Source organism: Vicugna pacos, chromosome 30 (assembly GCF_048564905.1).
Source record: "Vicugna pacos chromosome 30, VicPac4, whole genome shotgun sequence".
NCBI classification, from domain to species: domain Eukaryota; kingdom Metazoa; phylum Chordata; class Mammalia; order Artiodactyla; family Camelidae; genus Vicugna; species Vicugna pacos.
In genome coordinates, this window is record NC_133016.1 from 3,170,001 (window position 1) to 3,193,205 (window position 23,205).

At 41.0% G+C, this 23,205-nt stretch overlaps 1 protein-coding gene across 3 annotated transcripts in view; it reads right to left on the bottom strand.

Moving 5' to 3' along the window:
• The window catches only part of ZNF407 (zinc finger protein 407), a 368,187-nt gene that overhangs the window by 325,270 nt on the left and 19,712 nt on the right, over positions 1-23,205 (bottom strand). For all 3 annotated transcript variants that reach the window (XM_072952344.1, XM_072952346.1, XM_072952345.1), the window contains exons 2-3: positions 12,689-17,386; positions 7,414-7,528 (exon numbers count right to left, since the gene is read on the bottom strand). In XM_072952344.1, the coding sequence (XP_072808445.1) occupies positions 7,414-7,528; positions 12,689-17,327 (4,754 nt within the window). In that variant the 5' untranslated portion in view covers positions 17,328-17,386. The remainder of the gene's footprint in view (positions 1-7,413; positions 7,529-12,688; positions 17,387-23,205) is intronic.

The window sequence follows — 23,205 nt, forward strand, 5'->3', positions numbered from 1 at the left end:
TCCCGTCCCAGTGGACACTGCCCATCAGATGAACTGCACTTGGAAGCATGGCTCTAATGTCCGCTTTCAATGTACGAGTTGCACGTGGGCCTCTGCATCACGGCCACGAAATTGTGTGTCCTTGTAATCATGATTTGGGACTAGGCTGCACTACGTTGTATGGAACTGGTATTAACCTGTTTCCATTACCACTATCCACAATCAACAGCATTCCTAATTAAAATTAGGAACAATGAAATTCTCTTAAAAGTAATTCCCCATGGCCAAGTCGCATACTCCTTGACTCTGAAGCAGTAATCCACTTCCTACCAGGCTCTCTACTTCCTTCGCTGCCTACAGTCCAGGAAATTGGGAAGAAAGTTGGACAAGCCAAAAAAAAAAAAAAAAAAAGGATGGAAAGCAGAGGAGAAGGCCAGCATTCAACACCAGAGCACGGCACAGTTTCGCGGTCTGGCCCTGCCAACTGCCCCCTCGCTTTACGACCCCACCTCAGACAGGGCCAAAGTCCCTGCAGCTCCTGAACTTACCAGGCTCCTGACTGAACATCCTCACGGCCCCGCCTGGAATGGGCTGCCCCTGGTTCTTTGCTCAAGCCCAACTCACCTTCACACCAAATTCTACCTGTCTGAGGAAGTATTTTCTGAATCCGCAACGAGATTCATTTCTCTACCTGAGCTTTCTCCGCCCATTTGCAGCAAGTGTTGTTTTGATCTTTTAACCCTGAAGATTAACAGCACTGGAACTTACTGATGCTCCAGAAATATTTAATATTTTTTTAAATCCCCCACTTCACTCCATCTGGCCACTTGAAACTCCAGGAATTTATTGCAGTATTCTTAATATGCCATGCTATTCTACCCTTTGCTATTTTTGCTCTTTTGTTCCCTCTAATAAAAAAAAAGTCCAAACTTGCCTTGCGTATAAATACTTCCTCATCCTTCAAGAACCAACTCAAACTCAGCCTCTGGATGAAGCCTTTCCTGCTGCTTCTAAGCGGAGCTGGGCACCCCTCCTGGGGACCGCCGTCCCTTGCTCTCACTCCTGCAGTGCCCCTCTCTGTGTCTGCCTCCGGCTGGGAGCACGCGACAGCAGGGCCCCTGCACCACCTGGGCCTCCTCGAAGAGGAAACTCTCAAGCATCTGCCCAACAGGAAGCGAACAAATGCCTGAATCAGTGTCTGTACTTCCCTCCTATCTACATTTCCAACACCTCCTCTTACTCAGTCTCAGACAAATCAAAGAACAAAACCCTGCAGAAAGTAAAGGGCTTTCACAATCACAGGAACAGGAAGAGGGAGGGAGAAAACAGTTAACAATAAAAATCACAGGGCCGGCAAAGGAAGCCAAGAAGAGTGGCTGCCCTCCTGTATTTCACCTCGGGGCTCAGGAGGGCTGAAGAACCTTGTGGTTCCACAGTAGGATTTTAAAGTCACCATGGAACCATTTCAAGATAAAAATACAGTACGAATGACTTAAGCCACTGAGGTAAGACTTTTTCACTGGAAAAGACCTTAGAGACAGAGCCCAGTGTTTTCAACTACAACCCATGGCACACCACCAACAAATGACAATGTGTATTCTTCCTATCTTCTGATGAGTTGATCATACTGACGGCCTTGGAATGAATCCATGGCCCTACTCTTCCCTGGCAAAAAGCTGAGAAAACACAATCACAAAAAAGGAGCACAGGGTATGGTGGTGACAAAGACGCTCTCTTTTTCCTGCGAGGAGAGGCAGGAAACATCTTCTTCTGTTTCTTCTCCACCGTCCCAACCTTACCCTCCACTGTCTCCTGGACTTAGGAAACAGTTCACTGGAAAGTACCTACAATCACATCTGAGAAAGAGTGTATGTTACTTTAATATAATGACGAAGACATCTCTTAAGATTTTCAAAATGAAAAGTGATTTTGTATAAAAAAAAAAATTACATCCATTCACTATCTAAATAGTGTTTCAAGGACTTCAACATCAGAGGAATAAACTAACCATGTACATTTGGTACTCCTCACTGCCAGGAAGACAGATAGCAAGCATTACATGGGATTTTAAAAATTTCAAACTAAAGGCAAAAGTATATCATTAAACAAAAAGCATTAAAATATTATAGAGATAAAATATGTAATACATCCTTTATAATACAAGCATCTTACTGTCAAATGAGGTTTTTTTTACAAAACTGAGAGATGCAGCTCTTTACATTGTTATAAGCATAATTCATGACACAATACAAAACAAACTTTTCTATCTGTATCATTTTTTCTATATCTCTTTAACCAAAACAATCAGCTGAACCAAAAACTTATTTCATTTGGGTACATCTGTGGATATGATGGGTGTAATTAATTGTTCAGCTAAAAATGCAATTCCATGGTGCTTTTAATGATTTAGGTTTAGTTCCCAGAGCAGACTAAAAATAGTGATTTTAATTTATTCCTGCTGCCTACAATTACCCACAACCATGTATTTTTAAATATTTCCAGCCTATAAAAATTACTAATTTTTGCCACTTGTGTTTATCTGCATTTAGACTTTGATTTGGATAAATTAAGCTCTCAAGTGTTCCTTGCTTTATGAAACTCTGCATGTTGTACACTTCAACACAAATAAATGACTTGTACCATTAGAGGTTTAAATAATGTAATGTATTTCATGCTCAGCCTGAAGCTGGATTCCAATGAAGTTGCTAATGCACGTAATGATTAAGTGTAACTCAAATACTAACTGTGTTGTTGAAAACATGACAGGCAATAATTTGGTCTATTATATTCTGCCATTTAATTGCCTAGTACAGACATTCTCTGACACGTTATGAAGCAATGATTTACAATTATTCAAGCTGCAAAGGTCAGAAAGTGACATTATAATCATCTACATAGAGATCCCTTCTAATGCACAAAAACTAGGTAATGCCACACACACAAAAAAGAGAGTTTTACTGCATTAGTAACTTTCTATTTAGGGTTTCTTAAAGCAACTAAGAATAAACAGTTCACAAGAACATTAATACACAGTAGAAAATGTCTGGAATCTGTTTTCATGAACCCAGAGGTGACAGATTCAGTAAATGCCCTTATTCTGTCCGGATTAGGTAAGTCCTACACCACTGTTTATCTCTACACATACGATTCCAGACTAGACCCAGGGAGAGCAGTCAGAACACAGCACAACCCCTGAATCAGGCATACTGGAGTCTTTCCAAACAATGGCCTAGCAGGAGTTAGGTAGCATTTCCCAGGTTTACTGAAATCAGAGGCTACTTACTAATTTTCTACTTTCTCTTTTTTGTAGTAATTAGTAATGAAAAACAAAAACAATAACCCAGGATGATCAATGTTACCCCTGTCATCCTAATGGAAAGACAATAAAACCTTCATTTGTTTAGGCACTTATTTGTATTATACTAAGATTCAATTTGTAACCACTCAAGTACAACAAATTATCAATACATAAAGAATAACAAGGAAAAACAAAATTATTTATAACACTTTAATACGAAAAAAGTGAAACAGAGAACAAGATACCAAAAGAGAGAGACGGAGACTGAATACCAGAATATTAAAGTGAAAAACAGTGCAAGTAGTTTTTTAGAAGAATGTTAAGTCTGAGCAAAAGCAAAAAACAAAAGTGGCTGGGAGCTGGAAAGAACTAAGTTATAGTCATCACATGCTACAGAAAACAGCCTCGAGAGAAAATAGTAAGCACAAATTAAACTCAGTAGCTAAAACAACAGATACTACAAAAGCAGAGAAATAAAGAAAAGGTAGAGTTAAAGGAAAGGGAACAGCAGTCTACCACGACTAGCACATTAGTTAGGTTCAGCACGAAAAATACTTTTACTCTCAAGTTTACCATCTGTACAATGGGGACATTAAACATGAGATAAATAATCTCATGAAACTGGTATCAACAAATGAAATGAATGTTAATTAAGGCGCACACTAAACCACAGCACTGCATAAATACTATTTATAATTGAGAGTATTATCTGGATACTATTGTGTGTGTATATACATGAAGAAATTATTACTAAAATAAATTTAAATGAATTTAACAAAACATGGTACCCCTAATGACATTCTTAAGCCACTGAGATTTTTAAGTTGACCACTGGAAAAAAAAAAGATAGAGATCATGGATTTAGTAAAAATGTATTTACCTATTTTTAAACATATGTTCCCCCCAAAATTATTAACTTCCATGTTAGGGTGCCTTCTGTTATTTTTTATTTTCTCCCCTACTTAGCCCTATATCTGACCCACAGCACATTTTCATGTTATCCATCAAGTGCTAAATATAAAACACCTACAATTTATAAAATTCCGTTTGAGATCACACTCAAATATAAGAAAAACACAAAGAAACTGTAATTCAAAAACTGCTCCTCCTAAAAGTGAAAGTAAAATGAAAGGCCTGTAAATGACGTTATCTATAACGTTCTCAAAACAGGAAGCGCAGAGCAATACATTTTTGAAATCTATACCCTGACGTGAGTGTGTAAACCATGGATAAACAAAATTTAAATCCTGAATTCTGAATCCTACTACCTAATAGGAATTAAACATCTAATTCAGCTTCTTTTGTCAAATAACTTACATCCATGCTATACTGTGGCTAAGATTTGCTGGTGAGGGGGAGAAAGATATCTTAAACCTGAGCTTAAAAATCCAAAGAAGATCAATGTAGGTTAAACAATTGAAATAAAAATTTAAAAGGCAGTTTTTGCTTTCTAAATTTTAAGTTTAAGCCTTAGCAAAAAATATATGATACATATTTGATGAGCATCTAAAATCTTCTTATATGAAAGATACGAAAAAGTCAATCACAAATAATCTGAAACATTAATATTGAGCTCAATTCAACAGAATGCATTCTATGTTTTCATCAATTTCACCATAAAATACTATGGTTTCTCAAAAGGTTTACTAGGTTAAATGTGTCTGCCTCACTGTTTTCATAGATCATTAACTGAATCAGAACTATTTGAAAAACAGTGTATTTCTTACAACTCAAATAATGATGGGGTTATTAATAAAATTCTAAAGCGAAGACTAAGATACTAACTATTGAAGAAAAGAAAACACAGTGCAGGACCTTCTGTTTGTGACAAAATTATACAGTTAATGTTCCAGAAAGATCACTTCGCCTTTTAAAGCTTGATTTTTTAAAAGGTAAAATTTATAGCAATTAAAGCTAATGAAGAAATGCAGCATGAGCTGCTTATGTTCAGGAACTAATAGGTCCACCGAGCATTTCTAAGATTATTTAGCCGTCAATGATAATGAATTGACATTGTCAGTGATGTTAATGTACCAATGCTCTCTGCTGCCACTAACCTGATAGCCAACTCTGGATTTTTTTTTTAATGTTTTCCACTTTAATTTTTAACTTACATACTGCTCTATCCTTCTGAAACACATGAAATACAGAACAACCTATGATACTTTTCTTTAGCATTAAAGGGCTGTTAACTCATTACTGTCCTGTCTCAACCTCATAGATCAACAGGCATTTTTTTCAGTTCACTGCAATTCTTCAGAACATTCAGCTTCACTCTAAAAATATCAACCCTGTACAAATTATTGTTATGTCCCTTTTAAATCAAATTTCACTTAAAAATTAAGAAAACTATTATTTCTTAGTCAAATAAAATTCAATGACTACTATAATTCTAAGAGATAACAATTTTGGAATCTAAATTGCTTTTTCTACACCCACACATGCATGCAGACCTCTATGACAGCAGTACAAAACTCAACATAGCTTATATGTACTTGTAATTCTTTACTTTGGGAATCAAATATATAAACTACTAGTGCAAAACGTGTGCATAAGCAAAGTGTGCACTGCTTAAATCACACAAGCACAGCCAATCAGCCAGGTACTGTTTCTGACGCTATATATGCCAGAAACTACTCTCTGAAAGTTTCTTCTTCTCTTTCCAGGTCTTGGTAACACTAATAAAAATGAATGGAATTAGGTTTCTAATAACAGAGTATGCAAAAATTGTTGTCTTATTTTGCAGAAATGAGGAAGAAACTGCTTATTGCCATCTTATAGCAAATTTTCATTGGAGTCAGGGCCTTCCTCTTGCCTATAACTCACATGATAAAAACAATAAATGAGATTATCTTTTAAAATTCCAAGACCTGGAACAATTAAAATGAACCATTTGGCACTCGACCCTTGCAGCTAAAATCAGTAGCAACCAAACTCATTCTCCCACTGATCTTCAGGGGGCTTCAGGGCAAAGGTTCATCTTCATTTACTTTAGCTGCAAGTCATTGAACCATCAGTTCTGCCAATGAATAAATCACAGAGCATGGTCCATAAAGCTGCTTGCAAAGTTATTTGTAAAACTATCTTAAGGGTCAAAAAATGCAACTGCATTCCGTGATGAAATGTACTGTCCAACAAAACACAGATGCGGTTTTTGACTTAAAAGATATGTGTGCAGCAATGCCAACCGGAGTCCTCCACTGAAGAAATAAACCTAATAGAACATGTGCATGTTGCATAACTTAATTGACTCCAAGGTGGTCTGTGAATTAACCATAAGGACTGCAGGTTCCTCAGGTTTCACATAAAGTGTTTTTATATGATGCACTTATTAGTTAATTTCTCCAGCATAATAACATTAAAATATATTTTTAATCAGAAGTAGAGTATTAAAATCCAGCTCTGAATGTCCTATGATATACCATAGATGTCACGGCATTTTAAAACCTTTTAAACATTTCTGCTAAATTAATTAGTTTTGCATTAAGGCGTTTCAGTGCTTCCTATTAAATGCAACACATTTGAGTGACAATTAAACATTGTGAATTTTTCTTTAGAGGAAAGAGCCGTTAACTAAAACAGGAAAACAAGTTTTGAAATAAAGTTACACAAAAACATACATTTTATACACTGGGTTTTTAAGCATCATTCCTGCAATAATCAGTTTTCTGAAATCAAATCTTTTTCTGCTTTTTTCCTCATAGAATATGTCCAGGGGATCCAAAAAACCATTAATATGATTAAAATTAAAGCAGTATAGCAAAAGAAAAAAAAACATACATATACACTCCTAAAGCTATATTATGTATTTTTTTATGTCTTTAAATGGAATTTACAGTTCTCTCTGGCAATGTGAATGAACATCCTATAATTTAGTCAATTTACAGATTACAGGTTCAAATTGACCTTGTAGCCCATAAAATTGCTCATCTTCAGTACAGGATTAGAAGTGGGAGAAGAATGTCATAACTGCATTTAAGGAATTTACCATAACAATGGAAAGGAGGATACGCGTGCATAATTTTAGCCCCTCTTACTCGTATCAGTTCTGAGATTCCGAAACAATGGATATCCTGCACATACTTCCAGGCCCCCCCACCCCCCAACCCTGGCAGAGATGGTTTCAATTTACTCACCCACAGACGTGACACTTGTATTCCCTCATCCCAAGGTGCCTTTTGACATGGTTTCTGGCATCGCCAAGCTGAGCTGTTGCAAAATGGCATATCTTGCACTTGAATGGTTTTGATCCTAAGTAAATTTAACATACAATATGATTTGAATTTGAACAGCACACTACTGATAGTTTAAGAGGTCTAGATCTTGAATCATACTTATAATCTAATTACAAATTTCTGTACCCAAAATGGAATACTTGAGTTCCTTTCTACCTTGAATAGACCTGCATTCCATAATTATTCCAAGACCTTAATGTTTCAATGAGTGTTTCTAACTTTCAGTAACATTTTAAAATTTAAAGTCAAAAGTAATATACATAACCAGAACTAAGTGTATGAGAGAAGCTAAATAATTTCAAATATTTTTCTTACAAATCGACAAAAATAGCCTTTAAAGTCACTCAACATTTAAAACAGAACATTTTAAAAACAAATACATAGACAGCTGCTGATACTTTTAAAAATATACTTATTATCAAATTTCTCAGTGGCCACATCCCCATTTCCTCACATTTCTGCAGCTTTGAATTTATTCACAGTAATAATGGTATTTCAGGGGTTTTTTTCTGACACTTATCCCAAATGATTCATTATATTACTATTTTAACACTACACAATGTAAGAATATATAGTGGATAAATTATTTGCTTTTATGATCATTTTATAGCCAAAAATCCTTGACGATTTGGCAAACCAGAAGTACTGACACTGTGGTTATTACTGGTTTCAAGAACAAATATTTCAATATAAAAGGCATAATGCCAACAATTTTTTTTATTTCATAAAGAAATAAGATTAACTTATACTCAAAAATGAGAAAACAAAATTATTTCAGAGTCCACAAAGTTGTCAGCAATAGGTAGACTCTAACTGGAACACAGTCACTCATAAAGTCAGTACCCACACAAATGAGAAGCGACACTCTGAAAGTGTAACATGTATATACCATTTTCCACTTCTAAGGACTAAATCTTCACAGAAATAAATAAAAATCATGAAAGTCAGTTTAAAATCGTATAATGTTTCCAAATTTTTCATAGCATGTTTAGTACCCACTTGGTAAAAGTACCTCTTCTAATACAGTTAGACAATATGAAATGTGTGAACTTTAATAAATATACAAAAGGAGCTCAAATTAAAAAGTTGCAATAAATCAATTTTGATCAATGGAACTTCGTGCAATGCCCTTGGGAAAAAAAAATCCTCTAAGAATACTTTGTTGAAACTGAAGCACTCAGTAAAAAATTTTAGAGTCTTAAATTTCAATTTAATTCCCAAAAGCTGACAAAAAAAAGTGAAGCATTCAATTTTAATCTTCTAACAGAAATAAAAAAATCAACAGTACTAAGCACGGGCAGACAAGGTTGAATATTTCACAGCTCAATGACAATGAAGCCAGATCTCTTAATACTTCCATTTCTACTGCTAGAAGTAGATGTAAAATATATTTAGCACCTGAATGGTTATATCTAGTCAGCTTTATATGTTTAAATGTCAAAAGCAGGTTGGGACTGCAGCTTACAGCAATCACATTCTATCGGTCACATTAGAAACTACAGTTTATTTAAATGATTCTGATAAAACTGAGCCTATCACTACTTTGAAACATTTCATCTTGACACAGAATTCTATAAAAGCTCTTGCGAAAGAAAAGAGCAAGGAGAACCGATCTACCTGCACTTTATGTTAAACGGCACCGCGGATCAGGTGGTGAGGAAACTATTACTCAGCCACCGCATCAGGACCCTAAATAAACTAAGAAGATAAAGCTCTCTCAACACCTGTATCACAGGTGTGGTGAAAGGATTCCAGCGACCTGGTGACTGAGCTCCGGTGCTGCTCACCATGCTGCCTCGGGCCCACACACCTGCCGTGGGGCCGGGGCTGGACACCGCCCTCCCCGGGCCCCCGCGCCGTGCAGGGCTCCTCGGAGGAAAGCCCAGTTCCTTCGGGCTCGGGGGTCACGGCTGGCGCACTGAGCGCGCATGAACGAGCCGCCCTGCTGGCTGTTTTCACGCAGAAACCACTGAGACCCTGACTGCTCTTCAGAACTTACGCGCAGAGTAGATGTGCGAACACCTCCTTTCTGTGCCATAAAAATTCAAATACTTGGGAACTAGAGGTTATATTTTCTGTATTAAAAAAAAAAAAAGAAAAGTTCCCCTTTTTTTAAAAATTTTTTCCTAACTGATGTTTCCACTTTTTAAGCTTGCCAGGCACATCCCAAAATGAATCCAGGAATAGTGTTTATAAGGCAAAATTTGTAGAAGTGCATATTTCTAAATTTGTCTCTCTCAGGCATGTTGAGATTATTACAAACCATCAATATTATTTTAAATAGTTCCATTCCTTGGGACAGCACTATCCTCAGTCCTTTTTTTTTTTTTCCTTTTTCAGTTTGGCCTGTGAGGTTTTCTGAAAGGGAAAATGGAAGAGTCTCTAGTCTTGGTTTGTACAATTTTACCAAAAGAACTCCAAAGACTTTAAGTCTTCCCTCAGACGTGCACAGGCCTCCCGGCCTCAGTCACCGGTAACTGCTCTGAGACATGGACGTGACGTCAACACTGAACAGGTCGTGACCAGACTTTAGGTCTGAAAGAATCGAGTGAGATGAACACAACGCATCACTGCATCTTCTCAACAACCACCTCAGCTGCACAGTCCTCCTGCTCTCTCCGCGCCTCCAGTCCCCGCTCCCTCCCTCACCATCTCTTCCCAAGCTCATCTGGCTGCTCAATCATCCTGTACTAAGACACAAACACTACCAGCCCTAACTTGAGAGTTTTCCCCTGAAGTCACCCCACTCCCTCCCTCCCTCCCCCCTGCAGACACTTCCAAAAAAACACTAGTGACCAGAGTGCTCTGAACAGAAAGTGAAGGGCTTCAGCCCTCTGGCTCAATGACCGTGGTGTATGAAATTGAAGCCCTAACAGAACAATGCCGGAGGGAAAACGAACAGCATTTTTGGTCCGACTAACGTAAAAGGGACCGAGAAGCTGCTCATGCTGATGGCTTCATACCAGCAGGCACTCAGAAAACTGGGAGCCTTTTTCCCCACCAGTCTTGATAACCAAAACTCATTTATTTCTTCTAGTGCTGCTTTTATCGTGTTAAGGATGGGAAGAAAAGGTTACATATAACATAGAGTAAATCACAAAATATGAAAATAGGGATTGGAAGAATAAGCCCCTTTCCGGTTAACCATTAATAACAGTCCCTGAATTACTATTTCACGGACACAAGCAAAGTATCAGAAAAGCAATTCATTTTAAGATGCTCCAAGGAAAACCCTCAAATTAAAACCTAGAGAGCAGCCTCCTCCAAACAATGACTTGCAAACTTAAAATGTAGACTGGCACTGTGCGCTCGCTCTGGTGCCTCAGAGCACAATAAAAATGTACTTGCTGATAAGCCCAACACAAGATGTTAAAAAGTATGCTAACTTTTACTAAATGTTACAATCAATGATGTAACTTATATAAGCAGGGTTACTTTGTCACATATTGATAGTTACCTCACTTTCACATCCACATTAACTTGATTTTAAATGCAATTAATACATATAGTCAAGGAAGACGAATGGACTACATTCTGCACTTAACCTGGTGGACATTTTCAAATGGCACAAGTGACCAGTGCAAACCTATTTTGCATTGTAAACGACTAAATAAATCTTAATGGATTAAGAATGATCAGCTATCAACACACAAGGGAAATTAAGTGCTGAAATGCCTACATTGATTATTTTAAATTATTAGCCTTACTCTGTTCTTGAATTTGTATGCTTTTAGTGAGCTTTAACACATTTACAAGACTTATTGACTATAATTACAAGAGAATTCAAGTAATGGACACATCAATTATAAGCAACATGTCTTGACCAGACAGTTGCATAAAGAATTCTAAAAAGAGCTCCATTAGCATCTTCCTCTTAGTTTTATTCCGTTTTATCTGCCTGAGGAGGGCACGTTAAGAAAGTACCTATTTTCTGCAATGTGGACAGCGAGCCTGTTTCTAAAACTGTATCATTTCAGAAAGTGAGCTGCAACACAGTACCGACAGAGGTATTAATGATGTCAACAAATCAGGATTTGGACTTAGTCCCCAGCAATGGTTCTACTGCATGAAAATAGCAGGGATCAAGAGCACCATGTTCATATTTACCTAGATTAACCTTACACAGGTTGCCCCGTTACTTTCTTCAACGAAAAACTTTTACCTATCTTTAATCACTCTGAACTACCAACAATGTTTCACACTCTTCTGTCTCCCTCCTTGTAACCATGCACTAAGTTTCAAAAACTGCATGAATTTAAAGTATAGCTTTAATAATAAGCCATTATTTAAAAGTACAGTAAAATAAACCTTACAGTTTTAATGAAAATATGTTCATTGAAATGTGAATTTATTATTCAAATCCACTCATAAATTCAACCATGGAGACAGAACTTGTCTAAGCAGAGCACAATGATTTAGAAAAGCTGTCTATTTAAAATAAAGAATGTATGGCAGGTTTATAGAAACAGTGCAGTGAATTTTTACATAAATTTAGAACAGTGGCTTATGTATTTTCCACCAAAAAATAAGTTTTTAAAAAAATTTCTATCTAAAATTAAACATTAAAATGGAACACTACATGTGACAAGAGCACAGAAACTAAATCAAGTGATACCTCCATGAAAACCGAATCACCAGGACATATTCACTTTGAAAAGTATTGACTAATTTTGATCCTGGAAAGCAGAATCTTGTTGCCTGGGAGTTACACTGTGGGATATAAACTGCCTGGCAATGAACAGATTTAAATCCCTAAAATTGTAACAAAAATTTCATACTCCAGTCCTCAAAAGTCATTTAATGTGTCTACTTAAACCCCCAAGTGCCACTAAATAGAAACCCTGGAAAACCAAACAATTAGGACTTGGAAACAACTGAGAAGCTGTAAGAGACGGGACTTTAACAAAGGCATCAGAGGGACCAGGCTTTCTGATAAAAGAAACGGGCCAAACATGCCACCTATGGAATCACTAAGGCTCAACTGATTACCTTTGGAAATGTTAAGTGTCAACAAAGACTGTGGCAGGTACCCAGAGCCACAGGGCAGCGTAAGGTGAACTGGGTGTTGGCCAAGCAGCAAATAAAGCGGAGGACTCCGTGTTCAGACGGGAACGGCCCACCTGTGTGGCTGGCCTGCACCCTACAGGTGCGCACGGGTGTGCCGCAGTTTACGTACCTGTGTGAGTGCGAATGTGTGCTAGAAAGGCCATCGAGTTGCTGCTGCGACACATCTTCCCACAGTACTTGCACACGTTTCCCTGGTTCTCCTCTCTCTCGCGGTTGATTTGCTCAGTGTCTTCCACTATGTACTTGTTCACCTCCCGCAGCAGTTCCTCATGCTGCCCTTTAATGTGCAGAAATAAATTCTGTTCGGAATCAAAGGGCTCTGTACACTTGACACATTTAAAGGTGGCCCCGCCCTCGGGAAGCTCCTCCACGCTGGCCTGCTCATTTCTCATGTGACCAGCACTGGCCAGATGCTGGTGGAGGTTGCTCTCCGTGTAGAATGATTTTCCACACAGTAAACAATGGAAGTGTTTCTCTTTCGTCGGATGCTTCATGGCTATGTGGACGTTCAGTCCGCTCAAACCATCAGCTAAGAAGCCGCAGTCATCACAGCGAATCCGTGTGGATTCAGCAAAGGAACTGCCTTCAGACTTCTTCTTTTTCCCACCTTGAGCACAGTCCTTTAAGGGCAGCTCACTAATCCTCACTCCTGCTGCTACCAACGCTTCTTCAGACTGGTCTAACAGTTCCCCGTCTTCAGGGTTCTTTATTTTTATTATGGAAGAGTCAAACCGGCTAGAACTGTACACGGCCTGTCCTTTCTCATCAATGCTGATTATAGTTTCATAAACATCATTATTTTCAACGGTGCTATCAGAAGCCAGACCATCCTCTTCCAAAATAATTTTAGTTTCATGCTGGGAACTCATCAGACTCTCCTTATTCTCCAGAACGGGGCCTCCGGGGACATGTCTCAAATCCCCTGGACTCTGCAGGCTTCCAGCTCCATCCTGACCACCGCTCCGCAAGGGCAGCCGTCCTCCGGCCACTCTCCCTGTGGCGCTTTCGGCCGCCCGCTCTCCATCCAGCGCCCCGGGACATGCACGCCGACCAAGGGCATTCTCTGCCTTTTCTCCTCCGCGTCCTCCATCACCCTGGCCGTGTGCGTGTGAAATGTCAATGTCACTCAACACATTGTGCATTCTCTTTGCTGTCTCATAATTCAAAGCCGAGTTTCCTGAATTTTCATTCGGAAACTTGGCTGAGGAGCCATCATTAGAGGAAATAAGGGACACCATCTCCTCGGGTCTCAGAACTTTATCCTTGGCAAGGGGCTGGCGGAGAGTTTCACAGAAGGAATGATCTTCACTGAGGTTGGATTCTTCCTCAGTCTCAATTTCTACAGAGTCAGGAGCACAGAGCACTTTAGACATATCTAGATTAGCATTCTCCTCTAAAACAGAACAATCGGCACCACTTCTTGATTTGAGAGTTTCAGAGGATTGGTGTGGAATTACTTGAAATTCTTCAGCATTTTGTTGATGCAGCTCCTCAGGTACGATGGTGTCTCTGGACATCTCTGCAGAAGCAGCTTCCAAGCTGGAAGAGCTCAGGTAGGACTGCCTCTTCATCTTGTGCTTTTCGGTCGCCGCGTGCCTCGTCATCTCTCGACGAGTCACGGCGTAGTAATCACATGCCATGCAGTAAAACGTGAACTCTTTGGTGTGTTTCCGTTTTACGTGCAGTTCTAGGGAAGCAGAAGAGTGAGCGTTAAACTCACAGTGTATACACTTGTTATCACCTGTACCCGTGACGTCGCCCTGGGCGCACGCACCCCCCTGGTGGGGAAGGTCCTCTGGTTCTGGAGAGACCTGTTCCTTTTTCTCCAGGTGACTGTTAGCATCCCCATCTAGAGAATGAAACACACTGTCAGCTTTGACTTCAGCTGGATTCCCGTGCTCCAGTTCTGGCTTTTCCGACGTGGAGGGAGCTGCTTCAGCCGACCTGTTAGCAGGCTCACCTGAAACTGCTGAACCGGCGTTCTTCCTACTGGCCTCAAGGTCACCCCCTTCAGGGCCAACGACGACATCTGAACTTTGTTTTCCACTTGCTTCTATTTCTACACGGCCTTTATGCTTCTTGGTGGCACAGTGACGCTCCATATCTCCCTTAGTCACGGTATAATACTTACACACTTTGCATAAATAACTGTATTGGTGACTGTGTTTTCGTCTAATGTGCACGGTCAAGTTTGTAATACTCGAGGCCAAAAGGCCGCAGTGCGAACAGGTCCGTGAGATGTTACCTTTAGGTCTCCCTCTCTTTGGAGTAGTGGCCAAAGCTAATTCACCCTCTTTGGCGATGACACCAGACTGCGGCAGCTCCGGGGCAGGCAGAACGCTCTGCTCAAGACCGGAGCGCTCTGCTAAGTGCGTGCCCTCTCCGTGGCCGGCTGCCCTTCCACCTCCGGGAACGTTCGCCTCTTCCTTCCTGTCATTTGCACCTATGCAGACCCTTTCAATACATTCTTCAAAGCTTAAGCCAATATTATTTTTCTTAGCATTTTCAAGATGCTTGCTCCTCTTAATGTGTTTCTCCATTCCTTCTTTGCTCAACGAGTAAAGATTACAGGCTTTACAAAGAAAGTGGTAGTCCTGCCCATGCCGGAGCTTGATGTGTCTCGTGAGGACAGTGGAAGACCTGGTCTTATAAAAACACTTCTTACACTGAAACTGAGGCCTACTCGAATGCCTTACTTCATTTCCAGGGCTGACCCTGGACTTGACTGGCTCTTCCTGAGCTGCTCTTCCTGGCTCACTCACAGAATCTTTTGTGTTTTCTGATTCTGAAGTACTTAAAGGGAAAGTCTGTAAAGCCAAGTCAGCACCAAGTGACTGAGAAGTCTTTGGTTGAGCCGACGAGTGGATGTGCTTCTCGGTCGTCCGGTGCTCGTCCACATCCTTCTCGGACACAAAGAACAGGTCACGGGGAGCGCAGAGGAGACTTGGACTGCGCTTCTCCTTCGCGGGCTCCCTCAGGTCCTCCTCACTCACGGGGAGAGACGGACAGCACTGACAACTGAGGCCGGAGGCCGTCTGCGGGTGCAGGTGCCCATCCAAGTCCCTCCCGGACACGCTGGACAAGCCACAGGTCTTCCCTGCTTGGCACTTTTCCCCGTGGATTTCCAGCTCTGTCCTGTCTGTGGCTGTGTGACCACAGTCTGCACAAGCACACAACACCTGATGGTCAGGGGCTGGCCTCACCGTCAGAGAGTCCAAGGAGCACGGGAGGTGGGAGTTCCTCCTGTCCTGCTTCGGGTCCTGGGTTTCTGAGGACGTCAAGCACGGACCGCGGACGCTGCCACTGGTTTCCACGTGCTGAGGCGTCGACTCGGCCTCACTTGTTTTCACCTGCTTTCTAAAGTGTCTCATGTACAGCCTCTGTGTCTCATTACTTCCCCTTTTATTAATTCCTAGAAGACCGAACCTTTTCTTTGCCTGGCCCTTTAGGCTGAAAGTGCCACTGCGTCGTCGGAAGCCACTGCCCAAAACGAGGAAGTTCCGCTCAGGTCTCGGTCTCGAGGCCGCACCCACACCGTGGGCTGCCTGGGGGCTGTTTCTGGTGGATTCCAATTTATCGAGGAGACTCTCCGAGGTGACTAAAGCTCCTAACTTTTCACTCTGGCTGTCAGGATTTCGAGCTGTGCTCAGCGAGGTTACATTTTCTTCCACAAAGTCTACTTTTTCTGACAGACTGTCCCCTGACGGCACCATTTCAACCAGCAGCTCGCTGCTACCTCCCCCATGTTTAGAAATGGTTCCTCTGAAATCTTTACATTTGCTTTCAGTGTTTCGTAATCCTTTTGACTCGCTATTCTTTGCTAGTGGTTTAGAGGCTCTAGGTTTTGTGCGAACGTTTTTTGTTCCCATGGGACATGGCTTCTTAGGAAAAGGTTGCTTGGTTAAGATCTGTACAAACCCTCCACGAGCCACGAGATTCTGACGCCGGAGGTGTGTTTTCCCGAGATAATGTGCGTTCAACAGGTTTTCTTCCACACACTGGAAGCCACAAAGCTCACAAGAGAAGATCTTCTGCAGCCTGTGTGTCTGTGCGACGGGCACCTGCAAGGCCACGCCGCTCTCCGCCCTGTGGCTGCAGTGGCCGCAGGCGTGCTTCCCAGGTGGCCCCGCCGGGCACTCGGTGTGCGTCTCCAGATCGGAGCAGGAGGAAAACAAATGACCGCAGGCCCCGCACTTGAGAACTGTGTCCGTGCTCCCGAGGGTGCAGCTGACACTAACCTCCTTCAGAGGCAAGGGAGACTCTCTCCCTGGATGGAGGAGAACCACTTCCTGAGCAGACTTTTTTTCAGCGCCCGTCTCCATAGGAACAGCATCCACGGCACTCAAGTCGCAAGGAGGAACAAAAGCACTAGGAAGACACGTGCCTCCGTCTGAGTCACCCAGGAGGGCCTCGGTCCTGGTCTCCTCCAGCGGGACACCCCGCTCTGGGCCTGCGCTCTCAGAACTTTCTGACCCGGCGATGCCCTGCTCTCCAGACTTCGGGGGCTCTACCTCAGCTAATTTCATCCGTTTGGAAGCATGTTTATTTCCATTTTCCTCCACAATGACACTGCCAAAGTCTGAAGACTCTGAAAAACCTCTTTTGCTCGTGGAATTCACAGAGGAATCTGCTATCACATCAGATACAGGCCCAAGGTCTACGTCATGGGATGAGATCGTTCTCGAGTCCTTTGCTTCTTTATTGCCATTGTCATCCTCCTCGTTCTCCGGTTTCTTCTCTGTATCCATCAGTAATGAAGTGCTGATGATGCTTCTTGTGTCAGGGTGGCTCACTTGGCACTCATAATCTGTGAAGAAGAAAAACACAGTGTTACACCTTTGAACATAAAGAAAAGACACATGTATTATTCGCCCAAACGTCAACATAAAGTGACATACTGGATGAAAAATATAAAATTAGCCTTGCAATTTCCTTTACATCGAGATGAATCTGATCCCATGTACGAAGTCCTTTATGAAAAGTATGAAATCAGGTTTGGGGACCACCATGTCGCCACACTGCTGACTCAGGAAGCAATACCGCAGTACTTTGATAGAAAGCGACTCAACCAGCTTGCAAAAAAACTCCCATGTTTCAATTCTCTTTACCAGTACATTTCAACTTACTGCTTTTTTTTTTTTTAACAGAGAAGCCCTCTTTTCAAATTACATTTCAGTGAACTCCATTCTGTAAAACAGAGAAGACAAAACTGGTGTGATACGAGCCAGGAATTCCACCCTTCCCATCTTTAGCTTCCCGACGAAGCCTGAGTCCCAGCATAAAAGATGTGATTTTAAAACAACTGCTTCACCCTTTTCCCGAGAGCACAATCTCAGCGTTATGTTTCTAAATCTCCCCTAATCAGCAGCACGCACATTCTCAGCACATATCACCATTCATGCTCAAGCTCTTTTGCCAATGAAAAGCCACGCCTGTTCCAGCTGTCAATCACCAATTTCTTCATCTAACAGTCATTTTGTGTTGTCTGAAGGTTAATGGCAAAGGGAAATGTCAGCAGCAGAATAGAACTAATGAAGTAAATTCTAGGGTGGCCGAAAGAATTTTATTGAATAAAATGCTTTAAAATCAATAATATTGATTTTATTTTTAATTATGCCATTTAATTCAATTAAAACATATCATTTTCCATTTACTTTACACAATGATTGGACTTTTCAGCCAAATACCATTTCATTTGATGTTAATAAAAAGCCATCAAGTATAATGGCCTCAAAGTTAGTGAAAAGTATTTTTAACTGTTATAACTATTTTTTTCCACAACAACGACAAACCAAATGAAGGTTGTTGCTCTGACTCTGCTAAAAGCAGGGAGTAGAGAATATACATAAGATAATAACACCAAAAGCATGAGCAACGATAGAAAAAATAAATTGGTCTTTATCAAAATTAAACACTTCAACTGACATTATATTCAAAGACGACCAAGAAGAAAGTGAAAAGCCAAGCCACAGAATGGGAGAAGTTTTCTGCAAATCAGTATCTGATACAGGACTTATCTAGAATATATAAAAGAACTGCTATAATGCAGTAATTTTTTAAAAAGCCAACTTTAAAATGAGCAAAGTAGCTGAATATACATTTCCCCAAAGAAGATATACAAATGGCCAAAAAGCATGTGAAAACATACTCTACATCAGGGGTCACTAGAGAAGTGCAAATCACCACCACAGTGCGATACCACTTCACACTGACTAGGACGGCCAGAATCAAAAAGTCAGACGATAACAAGTAACGGTGAGGACGTGGAAGGATCAGAACCCTCACACAATGCCACCTTGGAAGAGTCTGGCAGTTCCTCAAATGATTAAAGCTGGTGTCATCATACAGCTCGGCAATTCCACTCCTAGGTGCATGCCCAAGAGAAATAAACACAGATGCCCACACAAAAACCTGTACATCAATGTTTATAGCAGTATTATCCATTAAGAGAAAGTGGAAACAACCCAAATGTTCAGCAGCAGATTAAAGGAGAAACAAAATGATGTACATCCATACAAAGGAGTGTTATTCACCCACAAAAAGAATGAAGTATTAATATAAGCCACCGTATGGATGAACCTTGGAAACGTTATGCTAAGTGACGGAAGCCAGTTACAAACGACCACATACTATATGACTCCTTCTATAAGAAATGTAGGCAAATCAACAGAGACAGAAAGTAGAACAGTGGTTCCTTAAGGCTGGACGGGGGCATAGGACAGGGTACAGGGGGTAGCTAAAAGGTGATGAAAATGTTTAAAATTTACAGTGGTGATGGTTGCAACATGTTTGTGAACATTCTTAAATCTATTAAATCATAGTTTCAATGGGTGAATTGTATGCTATGTGAATTACCTCAACAAAATTGCTTAAAAGTATATAAATTGTCATACATAATTCACATACAAAAATATCTTGTATTTGTTATTATATTGTCATCTAGTAACATACTGTGTCATTCTTGTAAAAGAGTGAAAAAGATAAATGCATATAGTTTTATTACACTTACAAGATGTTCAACATTAGTTTAGATCGCCATTTCTTCAGAATATGTTCCAGAAAATACAAATTATATAATAGGTCAGTAGTGTTTCAGGGGTAAAAAAATATCCCTGGTCAAGTAAGTTTAGAAAACTCTGGTTTGAGCATAGAATTCCTTTATTATAGAATGTCTCTGTACATAAGCATTTCTCAAACTAATTTCATTACATAACCCTTTGTCTATAATCAGGAGGCCAGTATTCCAAAGAACCCTTTAGAAAATGCTGTTTTAGATAAAGCATTGGTTTTGCTAGTCAACATCTGTAATGGAACAGTAAAAGGAGGAAAGAAAGTAAGGAAGAATGAATCAAGTGTCTGATCCAAAAGCTTCACTTAGTGTCTACTGTATGTCAAGTGTTTCTGGTTGTAGATACTGGAATCACAGCAAAGAAAAACACAAAATCTCTGCCTTTACATTGTAAGGGGGTGAGATAATTTTTTTTAAATAGATATATTGTCCAATCCAGGACATCTAGTCTAGTCAAGAAAAAAAAATCACAGGACTAGATTTACTCTCATGCACGAAACAACTAAAAAAGAAAAAAAGAAAAAACAGACAATTTATGAAACAACAGCACAAGACATTACCAGAGATGAGGCACCAAAGGACACTGCTCCTGAGAGATGAGAAACCAACCAGGTGGCTGCCAGCCTACGGCCTGACGGAAGGACCAGGCCACAGCACAGAGGCCAGAGAGGACAGGCAGCTGGAGCCCACGGGGCCCAGGGAAGGAGCGAAGAGATGCCAGGGAGAGAAGCCCAAGACCTGCAGAGGGTCCCCAGACTGTCCCTGTGGAGGCAGAGAACCCTGCCTTCTTCCCAGAAAACTGTCCAGGTCCCTTCATCCCCAGTAAACCCTGCCCCGAGGCAACCACTGCTCAGGGTTCTTCCACAGTAGATGAGTTTTGCCTGTTTCGGAAGTTTAGGTAAACGACATCAGAGGATAAATTCACTTTGCGGGGAGTGGGGCCTGGTCCTCTTGCTCCACACGACATGTGCGGTGCATCAGCGACCGGCCTCACCCCGGTGCTGATGGCCCTCCGCGTGCAGACTGCCCACAATTCTGCTGACGGGACACCAAGCTACTTCCCTTCTCTGGGGATTGTGAGGAAGCTGCTGTAAATATTCCTGTGCATGCCTCTTATGGACACAGGTCTTCATTTCTTTTGTGTAAACACCTGGGGCACCACTGTGGGGTCAGAGGGAAGATGTGGAAGCTTCACCTGCCGAGAATCTCAAAGTGGCCGTGCTGGTTTACACAGCCGCCAGCAAGGTCAAGAATTCTGACTGATCCACATCCTCGCCCACATCTGACACCGTCAGTCTTTTAAATTTCAGGCATCCTAGCAGGTGTGGGTGGCTTTAATCTGCATCACCCCGTGACAGGTGACAAGGCGGAAGCCTACGTTACTCACTTTGCAAAGTCCTCGTTGGCCTTTTGCCCATTTCTTAAATCACCTGTCTACTTTATTATTGAGTGGGAGGAGATGCTCATGCACTCTGGATATAAATCCTTTGTCAGACATGTGTTTTACAAATGGTTTCTCCCTTTTCATTTTATAAATGTTGTCTTTTGATAAGCAGAAGTTTTAGATTTGATGGAATCGATTTTTCCCTTATTCTGGTTATTTATGTGTCTAGTTTGTTTTCTGTCTTCCATGCGAGAATGTACAGGCCTGGTTTATTTTATCCACCCATACGTCCCAAGAGCCTAGAACAATTCCACACAGAAGGTACTAGAATGAACAAATGCCTCATTGTGATACTAGAAACGTCTCCTATCTAAGTATTTATTGATGAAATGAAAAGTATCTGAGATGCACTTCAGAACAGCCCAGGAAAGGGGCCCGGCACCGCGTGCTGACGGGCACTGACAGCCGCATGGATCCCATACGCTGTTCTGCCAACTTTCCTACGTGTTCGTGCACAGACGTGTTTGAAAATGTCCATGACAGGAGTTATTTTTTAAAAATCTTTTAATGCTTAGTCTAAAACAGTGTGAATCCCTTTCAGCAGTGAGTCCAACCACCTCTTCCTCTTCCGATACTGTGATGGCCACGGCTGCCCCACCTTCACTACGGGCACCAGTGAAGGCGGACACACCCAGAACATGCAGACACCCACTGAGGGAAGACCCACATGTGTACATCTGCTCCGGGTGGACGTTCCATAGATGGCACCTGACATGCATTTGGGGACAAGAGAATAACTGCATTAATATGCAGAAGCAAAACAATGAAGCGCTTTACTATCTTCTATATACTGGCTCCAAAAATTCTAAAACAAAAGGAAAAAATGTTTCTACATTTGTTATTTCCCAACTGACTTTTTAAATTAATGAAATAATTCAGCATCTCATTATACCAAGAAAGAACAACAATCATTCAACAAATATATCCTGAGTTGACTACAATATGAAGGAACTCTAATGATACAAACACGTCGTTTTGCCTCAGCAGGCTCGGATCCTATTGGGAGCCATGTGACATAAATGCAAAGCAACTCTGATACCAGGCCACGTGTGGTCACATGTGTGATAGAAACTAAGATCTACAGCTGTGTAAACGAGCATGGGGCCATACTGCCAAGTAGACTAAAATAGCAGAAATATCACTGGAGCTAAACCCTGAGGAAACTAAAAATGTTTTTTTTCTTTTGTTGAGGGAGCAGGTAGGAACAGTTAAACATTACAAGTAGAAAAAAGGGATTAGCGAAGCCACAAAGCACATCCAACAAGCCGTCCGGACAGCTACAGCTCTGCTTTCTACTGCAGGGCGACGAGAAAACAAGGCAGATGACCAACCAGGACCACATCACAGGAGGCTCTGAATTACTCAGCAGTGTCAGTGGGGAGTCACTGAAATGCAGCACTGCCTCAGGAAGATTCATTTTTCAGTACGCAGGACGTATCACAGGTAGAGAAAGTCTAGAGGCAGAAACAGCATATTCTAACAGCTTAAGCATAAGGCCCGAACCAGAATGACACCAGTAGGTGAGGGTGCAAGGTGATTTAGTAAATGTCTTAAAGTGACCTACAGGGGATTAAACAAAAATGAGGAAGTTTATGCGAACGTCAATTAAAAAAGAAAAACCTTCATCAGAAAGGTTATTAGAACAAGCACCGTGTTACCAGTGGAGACGGGAGAAGGGGACTTTTTTAAGCAGAATCCAAAATCACCCATGGGCTCTTTTTTCTAAAGGCAGATCTAATTCATCCACTCAACAAACACTTATCGAAAGCCTACCACGTACCAGAAAGTACCTTTAATTCTCTACGAGCAAGGTAAAACAACAGAACAGGCAGGGGACCCCCTGCCCACCCTCAAAGTGAGGAAGGCATCATCTCCGTTCTTCCAGGAAGGACTGGTATTTATATCCTCTGGAGAAGACAGTGAGCCTCAGATTTCTTCCCACAGTTAAGGTTTCAAGATTCAGAAGTCTTAGTAGGTGTTTAGACTAAAATAATGAGATATGTTACTAAACCACATCTTCATAAAGCATATGGTTCCTATACAAATTCATCAATTACCATGCAACACACATCCTTGCTGTGCCAAAGCTTTTCAAATATGCAGTTCCATTTAC